Consider the following 22,875-nt stretch of genomic DNA (forward strand, 5'->3'; position numbering starts at 1 on the left):
TTTCTGGCTGAAAACAAAGAAAGAAGTATAATCTAATACAGAGAAGGAAGAGATGTTATTGATATGATGGCGAGAATCCACTCATTATCTTTATGAAACAGAAGAATACGTTATGAGCTTAACCAATTGTCCCCAAAATGGGGCATGGATATGTCTCATTCAAATAAAAAAACAAATCTCATAGCTGTAGATACTACATAGAAGAAGTGTCATTCATGAAACTGCATGCAATTCTTGAAATATATGTATTTCCACATAAGCTGGAAATGATGTAGAAGCACCAACTGATGTCGGAAAGTAAAAAATGAAGGACGAAATGTGATCTCACTAGACAATATTATCACATTGTTCCAAGTTTAATACCTTTATTCTTATGTAATTGTTGTTGTCTTTTGCATTTTTCCATGTAATTGCAGAGGCAATTAACGAACTTGATGAATCTGCTTGAAGAGTGGTGTTGAGAAGTGTTGCACCATTTGATTCTGCAAAAAATTGCTGCACCCAGTAGCTAGGAGTTCCATACTGTTGTGCAGAATTGAAGACAATCGCATCTGGGCTCCACCTTAACAATAAATCATCAAACTTCAGTGAAAAAGAACTTACATGTCACAGAAGATAATCGTCAGTATAGCCCAGTATGAAAAATAAAAACTGGATGAGAAAAGGGAATGTTTACCGTCGATCATTGGTATTTACAAAAAGTGGAGCATAGCTTGCCATCTCAATAACATCACTGTATTAGAAAGGAAAATTGCAATTCTTAGCAATGAATGGAATATTCAAAGAAAAACTAAGAGTTTGGATTAACACCCTTGATTTGAGAATAAAAAATGAACCACAATAATCTGTAGTGCTGCTTATGGATGAGAGCTAAGAAATGACCCCAACCTCCTTATAGATGTATAGTTTTCCATCATTCAAAACACACTAAAAATAATAATTAAAATATGAAAGGAAACACCATATTGGATTGATTTCATAGGAAACTGGTGCTGCGGGGATTCAAACCACTGAGACACATTCTTAACCTTCCAGATAAAATTAATGGAAGATCTAAACACCCAGTCAGCATGTTTCCAGTGAATTGTTCTAAAAATCATTCTCGTTTCAAAGGAAGTTTCTCACTGTTGGTTATTATTACGCAATCCACAATATTTTCTCCCTTTTAGATAAATATGCAACTGGTGAAATATAATAAATGTGGAATCATAGTCACCCAACTATTGTAATGTTAAGATCATATGCAAGATCAGCAAAAGTTTTGGAACGAGCATAAATACATGCAGGCCATTGTATTTTAGTTCAACTTGGGGAAAAGTAAGATACTGATATCACTTTAAGTTGGGCATCTGTTTATGGAAGAACAAGTAAGGTTTAAGAATTGTATGTGAACAAATGTAAAAAATGAAGTTGAAAATCAGAAAGCTAAAAAATGTCCCTTCAAACAATATTAAAGATTTACTGGATAAAAAATGAAGCTGTGATAAAGACTAGCAGCAAATGATTCCAAAGATTAAAAAATGATACAAATTCTCATGCTTAATATGCTGACATGTGCACAAAATATTCATGAGAATGCCTACAAATTAGAGCTTTAGATCCATTAGATATATTTTTTCTTAAAGAATGGTATACCCAATGCATGAGGCTCCCACCACTATGGAATCTGGGGAGGATCATAATATATGTTGCCTCACCATTGCTTTTACAAAGAAGCCTTGTTCAGGCTTGAACCCATGACCACTTGGTCACAATGGAGCAACCTCTACCATTGCACAAAGGCATCACTTCAAAACTTTTATATTTTGTTTGCCCATCGGCAATCAATCATTAAAAACAATTTAAGCACTCCACATGTTCCAAGAACTATATATGGAAATCTTTATAATGACCTGTTCTTCTCAAGGCCAATAAGGAATGCAGCCTCTGCCAGACCAGCTAAAAGACTTCCATTGCCAGCATCTTCTTTTCTGGTAACAGCATATTCACTAACAAAAGCCTGAAAAGTTTTTGCCGGAAGCATCAATCACAACCAGCAGTACAAGAATACAATTTAAAATAGAAACATTACAGTACCTTAGGACCACTACGTGATGTATGATCAAATTGATGAGCCATATTGAACAAGTCGGTAGCGTTAGTGTATATCTGAGCAGAAAAAAGAGGGAGTTAGATGATGGTTCCTGCTAAATGGCCCAACAACACAAAGAAATGGCTGATCAATACCATTTCAGATATACAGTTAGATTTGTCTGTGATCTTACATGAAAATCATAGAGTTCAGCTGGATGATCCAATGGGGTAGAGGATCCATCACAGTTTGAAATCATCATGATGTCTGGATATGCACTTTTTATGGCATAATAGAATTTGAGGTAATTTCCTGACAAACAAACAGTTCACAGAACTCAGGTTATTAAGTGGTTTTATCTGAATCTCTATTGAAAACAAAAATGTAGACTTCATAAATGATGATGCTTCATGTATAAACTTCATAGAAAAATCATATCTATCAATCGTGAGGATTAATGGATGACACACATGGCATAGCCAAAAATATCAAGCAGTTTCCTTTATCAAAATTATACTGTGTAAGTCACTGCAATGATGTTCTATAGTATAAACATGCAGTTTATTCAAATTACTTTCATCCCACCATTGAGAGAAAAAAGAAAAGAAATGTTCTGAACAGTTAACATAAACCGTGGATGTGAGAAATGAAAATTACTTGGAGAAAGAAAAGGGCCATTACCCTTTGATGTTTGGAATGGTAATGGCATGGGGTAAATGTATTACAGTATCAATATCGTACCAAATACTGCTATTTGTACTGAATCGACACCATAGAGGTACACGTGTCAGGTACCCTATGGTACACATGCTCTTATTTTATATGATGTTTTAGCATAAACCTGAAACTACCCTAACTACCCTGATAGTTAAACCCCAAACTATTACTTAGAGGTGGGTGAGGGAATTCCCCCTTCACTATTTCCTTTCTTCATTCCTAGCACTTCACAACTAGCTCTCTGGGCAACTTCAGGTGCATCTTCCATGGCTCATTGTGTGGCACTAAAGCGAATTCTTAGAGGCCTAGCTATTGGAGTGGTTCTATCGAGAATAAGGGCACCTTCGATTATGGGATAGACCGATTTGGTCCAATTCTTCCTGTAGCGCTTGCACCCCTCTACAACCCCAAGAACAATAATAAGCCTTGTTCCAACTAAACAGGGAAGACTATATGGATTCTTGCCTTCAAATCGGCTGTATTTGAGGTCATACTAGATACAATGCCTAAGCTATGCATATCCCTTCTCACCACTTCTCTTAACGTTATCTTAGGTCTCCCTCCTAGTTGTTCCAATTCCTTCCATCTTGACTAAATCACTTCTTCTTACAAGGGCATTAAGGGTCTCTACTAAACATGGCCACGCCAGCTCAATCAACTTTTTAGTACCTTATCATTTCTCCATGCCCAGCTATATGCGAATGCAAGTGGATCATGTATTTTCACAAATAACGTGGATATACAAGAAGGTATTGAAAATAAAGTACAAGAAGTCATAACCATGACCTCATAACTTAATTATAACTAAGAAATTACAAGACACCAACTTTGCAACTCATCAATTATAGCTCATAAGTCATAACATAAGTACAAAACAAATACAAGAAAAAAGAAAATCAACACACTGAAGGCTTCATAGTTAAGCACACCATTGCACTAGTTAACACATCAGAGAAAGAGTTCTGTCTAATGGGTCTTGTAAGAAACCCCAACCAATACTGAGGTATTTTTACTCATCAACTTGTTTACTAATACTAAAATCAATGGTTTCCTCTCAGGGAGAAAAATCAGTAACAACTTAGTTTGTAGTTTAAGGCATTGGCAAAAGCTTTTTTATTGAATACTGCCTCAACCCTTCCAATGCTAATGCAAAACAAGAAACACACTAGCAAAAAAATCATACCTCTGTAATTCGTCTTCCCACAATCTTCATTCCCTATTGCAACATATCTCAAGTCAAATGGTTTTGGGTGTCCCATTGCTGCTCGAACAGAGCCCCACTTTGAACTGGAATTACCTCTTGCAAACTCAATGCTATCAAGAACATCCTGCATCATTATTACAAACTTAACATTGTATAAAGATGCTTCCAGAATTAAAGTATTTGAGTCAAGCATTATAACTTCTCTGGGAAACAAAATGAAGTTTTAAAATTCAAGAAGGCACAAAACAAATAAGACCAACTGTGTCATGACTATCATCCATATTGTGATAAACACTATTTTCTCATGTCAACCTCTTTTTTGACACTATTATAGGCGCATTGATGGGTACTATAGATGTATAATCGATCCACGTCAACAATCATTTCATGTAATGCCCCTGCAGCAGGAAGAGGCAGTCATCATTTGAAAGAAAATGCTCCCACCCTACAAGGAAGCCCTTGGATTCCCTGCAAGTGCTTCAGATTAAGAAAAAAAGAATATCTTGCCAGCACCCTTTCCACCTCCTTTCGTCTTCCAACTAAAAAAAGAATGAGGGCCAACTGAATACCTCAACAAATCCAATGCAATGAGTCTGGAAAATACAGCTGGGACAATTTTTGTGAGCACAAATGCAACTGTGCACATCTTTTCTACACTCAACTCAATAAGCCCTTTACCAGATAGAAGGGAACAGCAAATGGAGTGTATCTGTCACTAACCCTGTCCGTGAACAGCTTTTCAGACTCTTCACTATATAACATTGTGTTCAACTTATATATATGTATAAAAGAAAGCTTAACTTTGTACACTTTCGAAATTTCAAATTACAGAGAAATCAGAAAGGTCCATCTTTTTACAGGGGCAAGTTGTACCCTGATGGTGAATGTGTAATTTTCAAGCTCGAAAATATCATCTCACACTCAAGAGTGGAAATGTGGAATATACAGTTGGCTGTGTCATTTACTGAGTTATATCCATTCCACTAGAAGGAAAACAATTTAAAGTTTCATCTAGCTAGCCATGTATCCTTCTAAGTTTGCTCATTCCTGCAAATCCTGAAATGTAGTGGAAAGATCGCTTTGTAGATGATAAGGCAGTCAAAAAGAGTTCAACAGATCCAGCATCAAACAGAAGTTCATAAGTTTTAACATGTTGGATATATACGACATTGTAGTTAGTTTGCCGGTGTCTGCTACGCTAGTAACTATAGTAATTCCAGAGCTACTAACTGTATCAATCCCCAACTCCTAGAAAGAAAGCATATATTTTATACAAGGTCAATGTAAGCTCTGCCTATTGATCTGACAAATCATGATAAGTTCATGAATATATGTTGAATTCTTGGTGTGAATGCATTGTGTATCTTTGGAATACTCCATTACCAAATATAGAAAACAAGAAATTTAGGAATAATAACAATAATCAAGAAGAGTCCAGTCTATCATGATTTCATCATAGAACATGATTGTTCGGAAGCATATTTGTAGGAGAGTATGAACGTATTTACAGGTATCATAAGATCCCATTCAACTGGAAGGTATATCGTTGACACTGGACCATCTGTTATATTGAATCACATCATTTACAAAATATACCAGTTATTCTGGATGTTATTTAGGCATGGATGAATCATCTATTTCACAATGTCAGCATCTAAACAGATTCTGACCACAGCAAAAGCATATTAATGAATTTTTTAAGTACAAGTAAACGACTTACCTTCACAAATGGTAAGATCAACAGAGTATTGACCTGGTCAGTATGACTAATTCCTGCAAATGACAAAAAGGAAATGCTGCCATTTCAAACAAGGATGATGAGGGTAATAATGTTGTCTTAAAGCCTCTTGTCAAGTGATAGTACCATTATTGAACACCCATATTGGCAATGCACCAAGGTCTTCTGCTAGCTGCAGCAAAGAAATTTTAATAATTACTAAACCAGCTTGTCAAATTCTAGCAAACTCCTTTGATCATAAATTCATAGAGAAGGAGCCATGACTGAAAAACAATAATCCTGTAAAGAAACCTACTTGAAGAAATTCAAGGTATCCAAGTCCATCATCGGTCCAGTACTTCCAAACATCACCAAAGTGTCCAGGCCTCTCCTCCCAGGGGCCAATGTTTTCTCGCCACCTAAATGCATTTCTTAGCCATTCACCTTCAACAAAACATCCACCTGATACAATTTATGGACCACAAAATTCTAAGCATCAATCCTTTTGAAAACCTAAACCCTTTGCCTAGAAATCCATTTCCAGTAGTCAGAGAAAGTTTCATACAGTAAAGTAAGAAAATTAGAGGTATAATTAAGTCATTGAAGTTACGCTTTTGGACATTAAACTCTAAATCAGAGAATTTCATAGATATACTATAAAGTTTCAGTCACCATATGAAGGGGGGGTCCACATAAAGCCTACACTCAGCAGATCTACTCTTTTGGTGTAATTTTAGCAGAATGGTGTGGGGGCAGCATCTATACAAAACTTAAAATGAGAGAACAGGGGTTAGGTGTTGCAAGGTGTTCTTTGGGCAAGGTGCCTATTTGATAAGAAGGAGAAAATTGGCATTGTGGTTAAGTTGGTTTTCTGTGCAGCAATCCAGAACTTGTGGATAGAAAGGAATATTAGCATTTTCAGAAATAAATCTAGAACTACAGACCAGATTGTAGCAGATATAATGAATGATGTGAAATCCAAGTGTGAAGCTGTAATTATTTCTTATGAGAATATTCCAGTAAGCTGGAAAGAGAAGAATCCCAGAGCATTTCCTAGTTCAGCTTACATTGTGACAGAGTGCCAACAAACTCTGGAGCAACTTTTGGAGGCTGATCAAAGATGCTCTGAGAGAGCCAACCCTAGTGTATGCAGAGAAAGAAGAATAGGCGGCGGTCCTAGCCACGGACATGCAAGCTGTGCTAAGAGGGCACAAATTTGCAAAGATAAAGGTCTATTAAAAATATCCATAAGATCAGATTTTAAGCTGGCTATTTATATAATTAATGGGAAAATCCAATAGGTGGTGGCCAGTCTCCATGAAAGGAGTTCAAGTATGTGTGGAGGGAACAGAACCAGCCAGCAGATTTTATGACTGGGTTACAGCCAGGTGAAGCAAAGTCTAATGGGAGCCTGCAATGTTCAGTGATGAACTAAAGGATCTTAATTAGAAGGATGCAGAGGGTCACATTTATTAAAAACTGTAACTGGGCCTTCTTTCCTACACACGATACTAATTAGGAAGGAATGCCTCCCTTGGTTGGAATCCAACCATTTGGGTACTAGAGTGTTGCCTATTCTGTATTATCTTCTTCTATAATACAAAAATTAATCTATCAAAAGGAAGAAGGGGGGAAAATCCAATGAATCTGCGGTAAGAAATGTGAGTTTTCTATTGAATGTGTATCTAGTGATTGAGAAAGCTGCCAGATACAGGGTGGTTCAACTCAAGATTTTAAGATAGATTATCAACTCACTATCTCTAAAACTGGTCTCAAAAACTCTATAGAGTGTGGAAAATCTTAGAATCATATCATAATATTTTATTAGTATCTTTAATCTAAGTAGATCAGATTGTAATATTCTATTACAGGTATTTTTCTTATTATTGCAATCTTCTATTCTAGGTAGATTTCTCATTGATTGTAATCTTCTATTCTAGGTAGATTTCTCATTTATTGTAATCTTCTATTCTAGGTAGATTTCTCATTTATTCTAATCTTCTAGGTAGGATTTCTAATTTTTTGAATCCTATTCTAGGTAGATCAGTTTCTAAGCTTCTAGGATATCTTCTTCCTATTCGTAGATGGTAGCTGTATAGATATCTTCTTTCCTATTTCGTAGATAGCATAGCTTCTTTCCTATTTCATAGATAGCAGCTGCGTATATATTGATTGTAAAGTTCTGAATAATATACAGAAGAATCAAACATTTCAATTCATATTTCGTCATGGCATCAGAGCCAACCAATCTTGGGAGTGCTGTCCAGCTTTCAGGCCTTCATTGCATTTAATCTCTGGTTTTTCTGCCACACAGAGATTATTCTTCCTTTGGCCTTTATCGCTATTCTTTATTCAGCTCTGTTCTTTTTATTTTTCCTTACCTTAAAAACAGATTTTTTTCTTTCTCCGCCTTATCTGTCCTTCTATTGCATCTTTGGTTACTGTTTCACATACTATTTTTAAGCACCTACAAAGAGTATGTTAGAACCAAGAGAGGTTACTTTCGGGACTGCATTTGATCAGAAAATCAAAAATCTACAGAATGGAGAATTGCAAAACAGAGACAATCTATGGTGTACCTACTGCAAGAAAGCTCATCACACACGGGAAAGATGCTGGAAACTTCGGTAAACCTCCTAGCCAATAGTGGCGGCACAAAGGAGAGCAATCTGGAAATAATGGTCAAGCGCATGTTACATCGCACAACAACTCTGAAGCCACTAATAAAGAGGTTGCTAGCCTTAATCGGAGAGGACATAGAACGTGTAAAAACTCTTTAGAGCAACCTTAACAAAAAACTAGGTACATGTTCTTTGGCATATTCAGGTGAGTTTCCACTTTCTATTGGATTAAATGTCTCTAGTAATTCTCTTCCAAGCCCCTGGATCATAGATTCAGGTGCAACCGACCACATGACACTCACCAAATCTTTTCACCACATATTCTTCCTGTCCAAGTAGTAGGAAGATAGCTACTGCTGATGGCTCGTTAACTACTGTGGCTGGAACTGGAAATATTGAGCTCAACCCATCCCTCACCTTGAAAAATGTCCTACATGTTCCTAGACTATCTACAAATCTCGTTTCTGTGAAGAAACTCACGCAAGATTTACATTGTAATGTAGTCTTTCACCATAGTCATTGTATATTTCAGGACAAGGATTCGGGGAGGAGGATTGGACATGCTAGAGAAAGGGATGGACTCTACTACCTTGAGGCACCAAGCCAATCACATGCTACTAATGGTAGTCCTTCTCAAACCAATAAAGAAAAAAATATGGCTTTACCATCACAAACTTGGACATCCTTCCTTTAGGGTAATTAGTCTTTTGTTTCCTTTTTTGTTTCAAGGCATACATGTCGATGAGTTTCATTGTGATGTGTGTGAGCTTGCTAAACATAAGCGTGTACCACTTCCTTTAAGCAAGAAAAGAATTTCCATCCCCTTTTATCTCATTCATAGTGATATTTGGGGTCCTTCTAGAGTTCCTCATGTGTCTAGGGCTAGGTGGTTCGTGTCATTCATTGATGATTGCACTCGTGTCTCATGGATTTTTATACTCAAAAACAAATCCGACGTTAGTTGTGTTCTTCCCAACTTCCATTCCATGGTTAAAAACCAATTTGGAGTTAGTATAAAAAGATTTAGATCTGATAATGCCAGAGACTATTTCAATCAAATTCTAACTCCATTCTTTCAAAGGGAGGGAATTATACATGAGTCATCGTGCGTTGATACCCCACAACAAAACGGAGTAGCTGAACGGAAAAATGGCCACCTTCTTGATGTAACTAGAGCCTCCCTATTCCAATACAATGTGCCTAAGTCATTTTGGGGGGAAGCAGTCCTCACAGCAACTCATCTCATAAATCGGCTGCCTTCGAGAGTCTTAGGATTCAGGAGTCCAATGGATGTCCTTTCCTAGTTCTACCCAAACCTACAAACGACAAATAACCTTGTTCCTCGAATTTTTGGGTGTGTCTCATTTGTTCATATTCATGGACCACATCGGGGTAAATTAGATCCTAGAGCACTCAAATGTTTATTTATAAGATATTCTTCCACTCAAAAGGGGTATAAGTGCTATCACCCTCCTTCAAAAAGGTTATATGTTTCCATTGATGTCACTTTTCATGAACATAAGTCTTATTTTTCCACACCTCATCTTCAGGGGGAGCATTCAATAATGGAAGATAAGAATGGGAATTCCTTACTTGACTTAGAGTTCACTCCCAAATACTTCACTATGTCACCTAAGTCAAACTGTGAACAACCTAAACTTGTGTCAGACTCACCTGTGTCAAACTATGAACAACATGAACATATATCAAACTTTGAAATGAATGAGCCTATTTCTGATACTGAGCATGTGAGATTTGGCAAAGGAAAGGTGTTCCTAAGGAAGAAGAATCTTGTTCCAGAATCAGTGCAAGTTCAAGACTCCAATCCAAATTCTGGAAATAAGGTACAAATGACTAATCCTTCACTACAAATCGAATCTGATGTGCCCACAGATAGTAATGAACTAGACCTTCCTATTGCCATTAGGAAAGGCACTAGAGAATGCACAATGAAACCCATGTACCCTCTTGCCCAATTCTTGTCCTTTAAACATTTTTCCCCATCTCATTGAGCCTTTCTAGTAAGTTTAAACACCATTGCCATTCCTAACACCTTATTTCAGGCTTTATCCAATAAGGAGTGGAAGCAAGCTATGAATGTGGAGATGGAAGCATTAGAAAGCAATGGAACATGGGAACTTGTAAGATTACCAGAAGGGAAGAAACCTGTGGGGTGCAAATGGGTATATACATTGAAGTATTGAGCAGATGGATCTTTAGAAAGGTACAAAGCAAGGTTGGTAGCCAAAGGCTACACCCAGACTTACGGGATTGACTACCTTGAAACATTTGCTCCAGTTGCAAAAATGAATACTGTCAGAATCTTACTATCCTTGGCGGCTATTATGGTTGGGACTTGCAACAGTTTGATGTTAAAAATGCATTCTTGCATGGTGAACTAAAGGAAGAAATTTACATTGAGGTTCCACTGGGTTATGAGAAGGATTTAGCTGCTAATATTGTATGCAAGTTAAAAAAGGCCTTATATGGACTCAAACAGTCACCACGGGCATGGTTTGGCAGATTTACTAAAGTCATGATTAGTATGGGTTACAAGCAAAGTCATGGAGACCATACATTGTTCATCAAGCACTCATCATTTGGGGGAGTCACGACACTACTTGTGTATGTTGATGACATAATAGTGACAGGAAATGAAGAAAAAGAGAAACAAAATTTGACTCAATGCATGGCTAAGGAATTTGAGATCAAGGCTTTAGGAAGATTAAAATACTTCCTTGGCATTGAAGTTGCTCACTCTCAACAAGGCATTTTCATCTCTCAACAAAAGGATATCACTGATCTCCTTAAAGAAACAGGAATGGCCGCGTGTAAACCAGCAAGCACTCCAATAGATCCCAACAGTAAACTTGGGAATGCAGAAGAAGATGTTGTTGTGGACCGAGAGATGTATCAAAGACTAGTAGGAAGACTAATCTACTTGTCTCACACAAGGCCAGACATAGCATATGCAGTTAGTGTAATTAGCCAATTCATGCACAGTCCAAAGGAAATTCACTTGCATGCAGCTCACCGTGTGCTACAATATTTAAAAGGGATGCCAGGGAGAGGCCTTTTATTTAGAAGGAATAAAGGAATGATACTAGAAGCATACACCGATGCTGATTATGCAGGGTCAGCAGTAGATAGAAGGTCGACCACAGGATATTGCACATTTCTTAGTGGCAATCTTGTGACATGGAGGAGCAAGAAGCAGAATGTTGTGGCCCGGTCAAGTGCAAAAGCCGAATTTCGTGCAATGGCTCAGGGAATATGTGAATTACTTTGGTTGAAGATTATCTTAGAAGACCTAAAGGTTGAATGGGGTGGACCAATGAGACTCTATTGTGACAACAAATCAGCAATCAGTATAGCACATAACCCTGTTCAACATGACCGAACCAAGCACATTGAGATTGACAGACACTTCATCAAAGAGAAGCTGGATAGCGGACTGATTTGTATGCCGAATGTGTCTACACATAGTCAATTTGCTGATGTACTTACTAAAGGATTGAGCAGCTCAGCCTTTCAAAAATGCATATCCAAGCTGGGAATGGAGAATGCCTATTCACCAGCTTGAGGGGGAGTGTGGAAAATCTTAGAATCATATCATAATATTTTATTAGTATCTTTAATCTAAGTAGATCAGATTGTAATATTCTATTACAGGTATTTTTCTTATTATTGCAATCTTCTATTCTAGGTAGATTTCTTATTGATTGTAATCTTCTATTTTAGGTAGATTTCTCATTTATTGTAATCTTCTATTCTAGGTAGATTTCTTATTTATTCTAATCTTCTAGGTAGGATATTTTTTCCTATTCTGTAGATAGTAGCTGTATAGGATATCTTCCTATTCTGTAGATGGCAGCTGTATAGCTTCTTTCCTATTTCATAGATAGAAGTTGTGTATATATTGATTATAAAGTTCTGAATAATATACAGAAGAATCAAACATTTCAATTCATATTTTGTAATAGAGTTCTCACAGTTACCTAAATTCTGCACAGAACGAAAGATGATGTTACTCATAAGTCTCATATTTTAGGGAAAGGCTGGAGGAAACTTCGCGTAGAGTTCCATTACAATAAATGGGTGGCTCCGTGATTTTTTATGGGCACAGGCATCCCAGGTAATTCGGTCTTATGGTTCTTCATTATTTGCAAATGGCCTTTTTTCCCCCCACTTGCTCATTTTGAATGGGCTTTCAGTTTAATGTTTCTATAGATCACCAATGCCTAGACTCTGTTAGGGCTTAACGCTATGGAGCGACCATTGATTCTTGGTTTAGAGTTAGGAGACACCCTAAACTAAACGCGTATGCAGTTTGTTGGGTCACGCGCAACCTGCCCCAGCTCTCATGTCATTGGGAGAATGAATTCAGCCCGTGTTGATGATCTACTAGTTGATTCAAGATCTAGGTAATTCATCATATTTAACTAGAGCCGAATTTGGTCGGGAACCTGAAGTTGCTTATCCCCACTTCTGATCTGTCAAGTGAATCCATATAGAGAATATAGGGGGCCCAAAACCCATCCTGGTGTCTTCTCAGTGGATTTCTGTCAGGACATCTTAAGTCAAGGCCACCCCAGACAACAACTCCCTGAATGAACTAGTGAAGTGATCAGCATCCCTTTCTCTTGTTTCTCCCCTTACGGATGTGGAATTGATAAAGAAATGTTTGATTGCAATGGTTGGTATAATGCAGCAGGTGATTCTGCCATTTCAGCTGCCACAATAGTGTATTCCATCGCCCCTTTCCTAGGAAGTATTTCCTACGTCTGAATTTTACATTCATGGTTTAAGTCTCAGCTGTAGTAGACACTTATCTGATAGTATGAGTTGATAGTAGAAGGAAATATCCTATAGGTAGGTCCACTCCTCGTCTTCTTTCAATGCTTTGGAAGCTGCTGCTTCTCTGTTCAGCTATCCCTAACAAACTGCAGTTAGTACACCAACTGAACCATCTCACACAAAACTGTATAACATAAATCTGAGCTACCCAGATCAGTGACACAAGTGTAGTACCAGAGGCACCCTCCTTTTTCAGAATAAAAAACGAAATATTGGCTATGGAGATTCCGGCAGTTAGAGATTCATACAGACACAAAGGGGATCAACAGGAAAGTCATGTCTGATCCAATCCATTATTGTGGAGAGCAGAGCTAAAGCCCAGGGGGCTCCATAGAATATGCTACATGCTGGCTTTTTCGCTGCGAGATCATATTCTCCTAGAGCCACCTGATTTGATCAGGACCATGCATTGCAAGAGATGACATAAACACAACTTCAGGGCTCATCTCGTGCATTGCTGTTTACCTGAAGAGAGGTTTCTATTGGTACAGGAACCTCCTTGGGGCCCATGACAACAGTGGCTAGACTATCTGGGGGTAGGGAACACGTACTAGCTAGTCTCAGCTGAGCTTATAGCTGTCTCCCCTTCCTACCATTAAGATATCTGTTTCTCAGGGGAGGAGCACAGAACTATGTTGAACCCCATGAATGCTGCCTCATCCCTATCTATTGAAAAGGCAGGTTGCATCATCAGCCAGTATCCAGGTAGTGGAGAAGCAAGACCATCTTGCCCTCATCTAGAAGTATTGCAAATCCCTCCTTCGAATTACTAATTGACTAAGATGCTATCCTGCCGAGCAAGTAATTAGAGTTATAAGCTTTACAGCTTCCTCCCCATACCAACTCTGCAAACCATGCAGAGAAAGATCGGAAAAGGCATCCCTTAGATAGGATAGGTCTTGACCCACTACTTCCCCAATCACCACTCAAGTCTGGGAGAAACCATTGCTGCAGCAACAGTGTTTTGGTACAGACCATTAAATGGTCAAGTTTGAGAGAAAAATCTCCCAATAGGAATTCCTGTACTCAGATGGAGACCCCGGCATACAAGCTCCGCATCAAATTCAGTTCAATAGGAGGGGATAGCGCTGTAGGAAGGGCCAAGTCCTGCCCCAAGGAAGGCAATTCCCCATTAGGTTTAACCATTGTACCATGAAGATGACGGGTAAGATTGTGAGCACCCACCACAAGAGCCACGGATGAGACCATCTCAGATAATTTGTCCTGTTGAGTTTAACAGATTGCATATGGAAGGAGAGAAAATCACCCCCACGAATAACTGGAGCTTCCTCTGTAGAAGATGAACGCGTGGAGGCGGTAGTGGTAGATTTGGTAGACATAGAGCTGATCTGGAACAATAGACCCAGTGACAAATCAAATATCCTTCATAGAGGGAATCACACCATCAACAGGGTATTGGGTACCCTTGGTGGGAGAAAAAAAATACTCATCACCAAGGGAACTAAGGCAGAGAGTTGAGTGTGGCTGTATCCTAATCTCATTGGTTTAAAAAAAAGTCCAGAAACGAATCCTAAAATGAAAGTGCTCAGTTTTAGTGAACCGAAACGGAAAAGGTTCAAATAGAAAACCAGCAGGGAGACAGAAAAATAAAAATAAAAAAGTAAAAGTTCATCTATTTAAAAAATGATGTAGGAACAGAGGGTAAGAAACTGTAGGAACAAGATGATGTAGAAAAGACCAAAATAATTTGAACCCCTGCAATAAAGAAAGAGACTGCAGCAATGAGAAGAATTTGGCATAAGGTGAAGGTTCTAAATGCATGTCCAACTAATGGGTTAAAACATGAGAAAAGAAAAGAAACATTGATAATAAAAGATAATTATTTTCAAGTGGGATCCAGAAAAGGATTTGAGCAAAACCAAAATAATTATGACAAGGCTTTTTAAGTGATGCAAGGTGGTGCCCATTAATGACTGGTCCACCTGAATGAGGTCCTCTTCTATTGCGCAGTGACTTAATTGCCTTTAAACTTCATTTATGTTACAGATGTGATGGGATCATAAAAGAAGTTGAGGGTCCATGAATATAATGGGATGCATTATAGGAGATTCTGAATGGTAGAACTGATAGCGTAAGTACAAACAGATCTCATCAGTTTGGATTGAAGCTGTGAAGGTATTTTAGAATAAGACTAAGACATAATTATTGTTATGGATAGCTGTAAGTAGTAGCAGAACTCCCATTTAAGTACACATTGTAAATGTTCTAATATGAAAAATTCAAATTGAAGAACCACCAAGTTCTTAGCTTCAGCTGTATAATGATAAAAACTGTCATTATTCAAACATTTTTATTTGCATTGTTAACAATTTTGTTGTCACATCAGAAAATGAAGTCATCTGAAATGAAAAAAATAACAAATCTCACTGCAATACCAGGAAATCTGATGAAGCTAGGTTTTAGAGCTGCAACCATCTCAATGAGCTCAGTCCGGAAACCATGTCCCTGCACCCAGAAAAAGGCTGAGTAAAGAATAACATTTCAAAATAAGTTGATTCCAGAAGAAGTAAAACATATAGTTCTTCCTGATTTAGAGATCATGAACAAACTGAAAATTCTGCGAAAGACTAATATCTTGATAACTGAAACCGATAGCCAGGTGACAGAAGAAACAATTTAGCATACTTCTCTGCAAATATGTAGAAAAATGGGTAGGCAAGGGGAAGGGCCAAAATCCATAATGCAGCAAGAAGAAACATGAGATGGAATATACTTTTTTTTTATTGGAATTCAGGGGGCAATGTTTCACAGAGTCCCAGTGAGCTATCTAACATCAAATCAAGTAGTTAAAGTTGTAAGCTTATAATCCTATCTTGGATATTAAGGCCAGATTTGGTATTGCTCCAGTTTCAATTTCATGATCATTTCATGAAACTATCAACAGTTCATTTTCTAGATTCTATATCTTTATTTTATCCCTATGTTGGGGGAGGGGGTTTCAGGAAAGGGTGGATATGGTGGCTGGGACCTAGGAGGAGATGGAAGTGGTGGTGGGGCAGGGAGGGGAGATTCTCCGCAGAGTATGTGTATTCCATCATCCAACCTACCTTGGAAGAGGGGCTGTTGTTCAATAAGATGCAACAAGCTTGAATTGTATGTTGATTGATATGCTTCACTTTCTGAGGTTTCTTTACAGATCATAGTTTTCCACTTCATTCCCCCTCTCTTGAATCTGTTTAAATTCTCTTTATTTTTAGAGATATTTTAAAGAAATTGCTGCAAAAGAGAACTGAGAAGCGGACATGATTCTGTTGGAAGTATGATTAAGGTTTCCTAATTGGAGTAGACTCCTTTTATGTTTTTTCTATTATATTTGCTTTGTATTTCCTTATTCTACTCAGAATAGGATTTACTCCATTGGAGCCTATGAATGAAGATAAAGCAATAATTTCTTCAAATTACAACATGGTATCACATTGCCGCTGTCTCACTGTCGTTGCCGCTGCCACTCCACCGCTACCACTGCTGCTACTCCACAATCACCATCCCCAACCTAACTTCTTTACCACCACCACCATCTTCAAGAATTTAAGAATTTCTCTTTTTCTTTCTTCACTAGTCAAGCCTTCCCAATTTCCATTTCTTGCTCCCTCTTGCACCTTCTTCATCGAAGTTAAATCCGACCCCCTTCGTAGTGAGATCTCTCTATCCTTAATTTTATTCAGTTTTAGGGTCTCGTCGATGCTTCTCAGATAACCCTAAGAACATAAAGAAAAAGAGCTGCTTGGGATCTGATTGGTCATGGCGAAAGAATCGGACAACTGAGAGAAAAAGAAAAGATAGAGCGACTCTGGTATATAGTTTATGGTCTCATGGGCGCTGCTAGTTCCAAACTCGAGAAGGCTCTTGATGATCAGTTTCCCGAAGGCGAGAGGTATTTCGAGCTAGAGAATTTCGGCAACACTTGCTATTGTAATAGCGTTTTGCAGGCGCTTTATTCTGTGTTCCTTTCCGTGAACAATTGCTGGAGTACTATGCAAGCAGCAAAAACCAGGGAAATGCAGAAGAGAATCTATTGACATGCTTGGCAGATTTATATACTCAGATAAGTTCTTCTTCTTCCTTACCATTAAAGACCTCTAAAAACCCCGTGATAGCATAATCTGAAAACCAGATATCTGAAAACCACATCGCCTCTTCAACTTGCAACCTAACCCATCGCCTTCTTCCTTCATCCAGAACCATCGAACCTCCTTTCTTCTTCTTTTTCTGAAAATTTTCTCTTTCTTTCTTCTGCACCCATCGCACCATCGCAGAATTTCTTTTTATTTCTTATTCTTCTGATTCTTTTTTCTTTTTTTCTCTCTTCTGAAACCATCGACAGTTTTTTTGCAACCATCGCAGAATTTTCTGCAACCAGAAATTTTCTGCAACTTCTGTAAATATCGCAGAACCATCATAAACCCATCGCAAATCCATCCCAAGACTCATCGAAAACTCATTCCCTATCCAAACTCATCTCTGCTCTTCTCTTCCATCTTTTTTTCTGGTTCCGCCTCCTTTTCTTCTTCTGAAACGAGAACTCAAAAAAAAAGGAGAAAAAAAAAACCTGTTATAAACAAACCCTTGAACCATTCAACCAAGTGGAATAAAACCATTGAACCATTGAACCGATGAACCCATCGATCCAATCCAATCTGAACCTTTAAGTCCTATGATTTCTATTTTTTCCCTTATCCTTCTGTAACTTGAAATAACACATTATCCCCTCAAATTCTATTGTTTTGCCATCCATAGAGTCATTTTACAAATTCGAATATCTCTAGGGGGTTTCATTGAGAATTCAAATATTTATAGGGAGTTAATTGTGAATTATCATATTTCCATGGGTCTGTTTGTGATTCTCATATATCCAGGGGTCTCTTTCGTAAATTAAAAAATAATCGTAAGTGAAGGGAAAAAGAAGATGAGAGACTGTTAGTTGGACCTTTTAGAATTTGTCATTTTCTCTAGATTTGTTCCATTGTGCTTTCTTTTCGTTTGGGTTAGAATAGTTTTTTTCCATTGTAATGATTTATTATCCTGATTTCTATCCATACTTTTCATGATACTTTCATCTTACCATTACAATTTATTCCCTTCCAAGTTTCCCCATTTGGCTTGAATTTTGTCTTCAGAGAATTCTTCTAATTACATTCAAGCCATTATTTTACCTTGGTGGACCATGGACCACATCATTTAGGGATTTCCTTTGTTATTGTTTTTCCCACGTGTAAAGCTACACGTGAGGGGGAGAATGAAGATGTCTACAATTCAATGTTTACTTCAAGAGTGTTGTCTATATTTTTTAGGTCATTGTTTAAATGCCTTTCATGTAGACTTCCTTATGTAGAATTTGATCTTTGTTACCTTTGAAAGTTTGTCCCTTACCTTTGCAATCTTCCACTTTGGAGATCTAACATTGCTATAATCCCTTACCTTCGCAATCTTCCATTTTGGAGATCTAGCATTGCTATAGTCTCTTACCTTCGCAATCTTCCACTTTGGAGATCTAACATTGCTATAGAGATAACTTTTTTGACTATGCAGAACTTGATCTTTGTTAACCTTGGAGATTTGCCCCTTACCTTGACATCTTCCCTTCTGGAGATCTAACCTTGCAAAAGATTTGGCGTTTGACCTTTGCAGAACTTGATCTCTATTACCTTTGGAGATTGTCACTTATTTTGACAAATTCTCCCCTAACTTTGAGATTGTCCCTTGGCAAACTTTCCCTTTAAAGATCTAACATTGCTATAAATCAAAAGTTTCACTTTTGCTGTTGTACCCTTGCAATTGTTACCCCAAAAATATATTTTCCCTCAGATTTGCGCAGAAATTAGTCTTCTCAACATTTGAAGATTCTACCTTTTTTCTTAGGTGTTCTTCCTTGAAGACCTAAAGTTGCAGTAAAGATGAGGACAAAGCAAATGGAAGTTTATAAGGCAGACATAATCTATAAGCTATTAATGAAGTTTGAAGATCAAGTTGTAGATGTTTACCTAGACAGATGTTTTATACTATTTTGGTCAAGTTGGGCATGTGTGATATCCATGCCTCAACTTGAGGGGGAGTGTTGGAAGTATGATTAAGGTTTCCTAATTGGAGTGAGACTCATTTTTTAGTTATATCCTTTTATGTTTTTTCTATTATATTTGCTTTGTATTTCCTTATCCTAATCAGAGTATGATTTACTCAGATTGTAACTATAAATACCCCATTGGGGCCTATGAATGAAGATAAACTTCTAAGCAATAATTTATTCAAATTACAACAGATTCAAGATAGTTAAAGAGAAAGATGGAAATTAAAAGCAAAGAAATGGACCTAGAATAAGCATGGAAAGTGAACATGAAGGGATGGAGGAAGAACTAAAGGTACAGGGACCTATGAGACATTGTAGAAGTAGAAGTCGCTGGTACCGAACCTGATAGTCCTTTCTTCTGTATTCATACAAATGCAGTACACCTTCATCTGCCTAAGCACATAGAGAGCTCAATTCTGTCTGCAGAATTTTAATTCTACATTAAAATGCTCGTAAAGTAGTAGTGGGGGCAGCAAGGGTAGAGTCAGGAAGGTGGAGATGGTGTCACTGGTGGATGGAAGTGGTGGCAAGACCATTAGGAAAAGGACAAGGTGAAGAAGAAGGGTGGTGTTTTATTTTTAACATGAAATTATTACTTAGCCCATGAAACTAACCAAGTATGCATTCAAGAGCAAGTTAGATCAAATGAAACAGAAACTCTAAAAGTGCTCCTCATGTATTCGAGATTTACATCCACTTGATTTTTATTTCCACTGAATTAAGTGACAGCAATCAAACAAAGCAAATCAAAAATAGAAATCACCCCATAAAATTGAAATAGAAGTCCTACAAAATCAAGCCTAAAGGTATGACATGGGCCAATAATACAAGCATTTATGATCCCCATAGGCTAAAATTAGCCAATCAGCCATCTATGCCATAAAGATGGAATTGAATGAATATGGAAGACATCTGAAAATAACCAAATTCAATCTGTTGACAAATCCATAGAATTTAAATTCAATACAGATATATTCAAAACTCATAACTGGTCCAGATCACAAGATGTTCTTCCGAAACTAACTGGAAACATAAAAGGCTGTTGTATTGGGTGTCATTGTTGTCAACACCATGCATTTGTGTTATTAGTGTTAACACAAGGCATCTTCGTAGAGTGCAGGATAATGACGTTGTGTATGATGACATTCCAGTGTAGTTACAGAGCTTACAATGGTATGGAAAAGATTCTGGATGAGTTGGTAGCATTTTGGTAGTGAAGAAGATGTTGACATAGCTCTTAAAGTGAGAGCAAGTTATCTAGGGGCATTTTGCTCTGCCAATTGATGATTATGTCACTCACAGAAGTTAGAGGGGCTCTGTATGATGTTAATACGACTCACATGGGCGTTCTGGTCATTTGACAGTGATGTGGCACATTGGCTACGATGTTGGAGCAAAAGATACTTAGTATGCAGCTGTACTGAAAGTATGCAACATATACTGTACAATGGCAAGGATATATAGAGTTTGTAGTAGTTGTCATTGTTGGCAACGAAACATAAGTTTGCAGTGTGTACAAAGAGTGGGTAGTTTGTGCTGAGAAGCAGTTTGGAAATAATGTTGAAGGGCAAAGGAGTACAGAATGACGTATGAATATGAAGTGCATTGTGGAACTTGAAATTCCTATACAAATCAGAGTTGGATTTTATAATGTGGTTGAGTTACATAGGTAGTGCCGGTTGACATGGACACAGCCACAAACAATGCTCAAATCAGAGCTACAGCAATGAAGTTATAGACTAGATTCTATGTCGGGCTCTCTGGTAGTCAAGAGCATGGAAATATGGTGCACTGTGAAGCGTAGTGAGTCAAATTCGGTATAGCAGATCTAAAGAATGGTCACAAAAGATTATGTTTGAAATAATCCTGTGCAATGCACACCAAACTGATGCGATTTAAAGGATCCGACGGTCCATATTTGACCCACCTCTTTAAAGGGCTAATACAATGGTTTTAAGTGTCAGATTTCATTTGGGCTTCACCCAGAAGATCTAATCGAACAGTTGCTGTACACTCAACTTCCCATCTCTTGTAAAACACAATTTTGAGCAGAAAAGATTATGTTTTTGGTGATTTTGGCTTATGGATGCAAGAGAGAAACGTGGAGAAAAAGCCTACAGGCATGATTTGGTTTGATGAAGAGTTGAAGCCTCAAACCCTTGTAAAATGTATTGATAACATTACCATTCATCTTCTTGAGTGTTTGAAGATATTTTGAAGTTCTCTAATGATGGTTTTGCTCCATTGAAGTTGGGTGATGCATTCTGAGTGAAGTTTGGTAAAGAAAGATGAAAGTGTAGAAGAAGAAAGCAAAAAGGAAGTGGATGAAGAGGAAGCAAAGTACCGAGAAAGAAAGGGAGAGAGTTGTGCTGTGTGCACACAAAGTGTTTGTGAAAACCAGCAAAGAACACGGAGATTAAGGATTGAAAGAAAAGAAGGCCATCTCATCTCTGGAATACCAGTGATCAGAGACAACGCATGTTATAAGCTATACTTCATCTCTTGGCTTGTCATTTGGATTATGTGTATTCACTTTATATGCTACATAGGTCGACTTTCTGTCATAAACCTATGCTAGATGTGCTCTCATTGTAGGGCATTGTTATTAGCTGAGTTTATATATCTGGTTACTAGTGAATGCTAGGAAACCATTGGGGGTAACACCCTTGCCTATATTATTAGGGGTGGAAGCAGGTTGAATGTCCTGAGTCATGGGTGTAACTAAAACATCTTGTGCCCTGTCTGTGGCCTCCTAGACTCATTCTAGGTAAACGGTGAAGACTTAGCCTTTGTATTTTCAAGACTGGAAACTAGGGACGAGCAGATGCTGAGGTCTGAGTAACCATTACTCTATATTATTAGGGGTGGAAGCAGGTTGGATGTCCTGAGTCATGGGTGTGACTAAAACACCTTGTGCCCTGTCCGTGGCCTCCTAGACTCGTTCTAGGTAAACGGTGAAGACTTAGCCTTTGTATTTTCAAGACTGGAAACTAGTGATGAGCAGCTGCTGAGGTCTGAGTAACCATTACTCTTATGGATGTAGACCACTTGCCGAACCACGTAAATCTTGTGATGCGGATTTTTTCTGTGTCTTGTGTTTTAAGTGTGGGGTTTGCAGGATGGGCGTACATTCTTGGTAGAGTCTTTGAGTCTAGTTGGTGTGGACACAACTGTGGGTATGTCATTGCCATCTGTGATATTATGAGACATCACAACATACTGTAAAGCGGCTAGCATATACAGTTTTAGGCAAAGATATACTGGGCAGTGGTACTATAGAATTACCATCCAACAGTGTGCTTGAATTGAAAATCTACAACATTGTGTGTAGAGAGAGCTCTTAGAAGCAGAGTGCCTTCGTATTGGGGTTCATTTACAGGAACAAGGAAATAGTTGCCAAAAGAAGAATTTTGTGACCTGAATCAACCCCCCCCCCCCTTTCTCAGTGTCATCCTGGGAATGACAAAGGGCAATGATTGCCAATCTAACTATATCCTGAGGCTGATAAAATCTAGTCACCAAAGCTAGAACACAACTTCTAACATCTATCCAACAGTCAGGCTGCCTCTTTTCATTTAAAAGAAAGAAAAAAATTTAACTCAT

General features: G+C 38.0%; 1 protein-coding gene across 1 annotated transcript in view; it reads right to left on the reverse strand.

The window, feature by feature from the left end:
- Positions 1 to 22,875, reverse strand: part of LOC149002385 (alpha-L-arabinofuranosidase 1-like) — a 28,965-nt gene that overhangs the window by 2,645 nt on the left and 3,445 nt on the right. Inside the window, exons 7-16 of the mRNA XM_089136287.1 lie at positions 15,584 to 15,653; positions 6,026 to 6,171; positions 5,857 to 5,902; positions 5,713 to 5,765; positions 3,972 to 4,116; positions 2,265 to 2,383; positions 2,077 to 2,148; positions 1,893 to 1,999; positions 677 to 733; positions 364 to 562 (exon numbers count right to left, since the gene is read on the reverse strand). Of these exons, the coding sequence (XP_088992413.1) occupies positions 364 to 562; positions 677 to 733; positions 1,893 to 1,999; positions 2,077 to 2,148; positions 2,265 to 2,383; positions 3,972 to 4,116; positions 5,713 to 5,765; positions 5,857 to 5,902; positions 6,026 to 6,171; positions 15,584 to 15,653 (1,014 nt within the window). The remainder of the gene's footprint in view (positions 1 to 363; positions 563 to 676; positions 734 to 1,892; positions 2,000 to 2,076; positions 2,149 to 2,264; positions 2,384 to 3,971; positions 4,117 to 5,712; positions 5,766 to 5,856; positions 5,903 to 6,025; positions 6,172 to 15,583; positions 15,654 to 22,875) is intronic.

Source organism: Hakea prostrata, chromosome 10, assembly GCF_041222555.1.
Source record: "Hakea prostrata isolate BN-2017 chromosome 10, UWA_Hpros_2, whole genome shotgun sequence".
Classification (NCBI taxonomy): Eukaryota; Viridiplantae; Streptophyta; class Magnoliopsida; order Proteales; family Proteaceae; genus Hakea; species Hakea prostrata.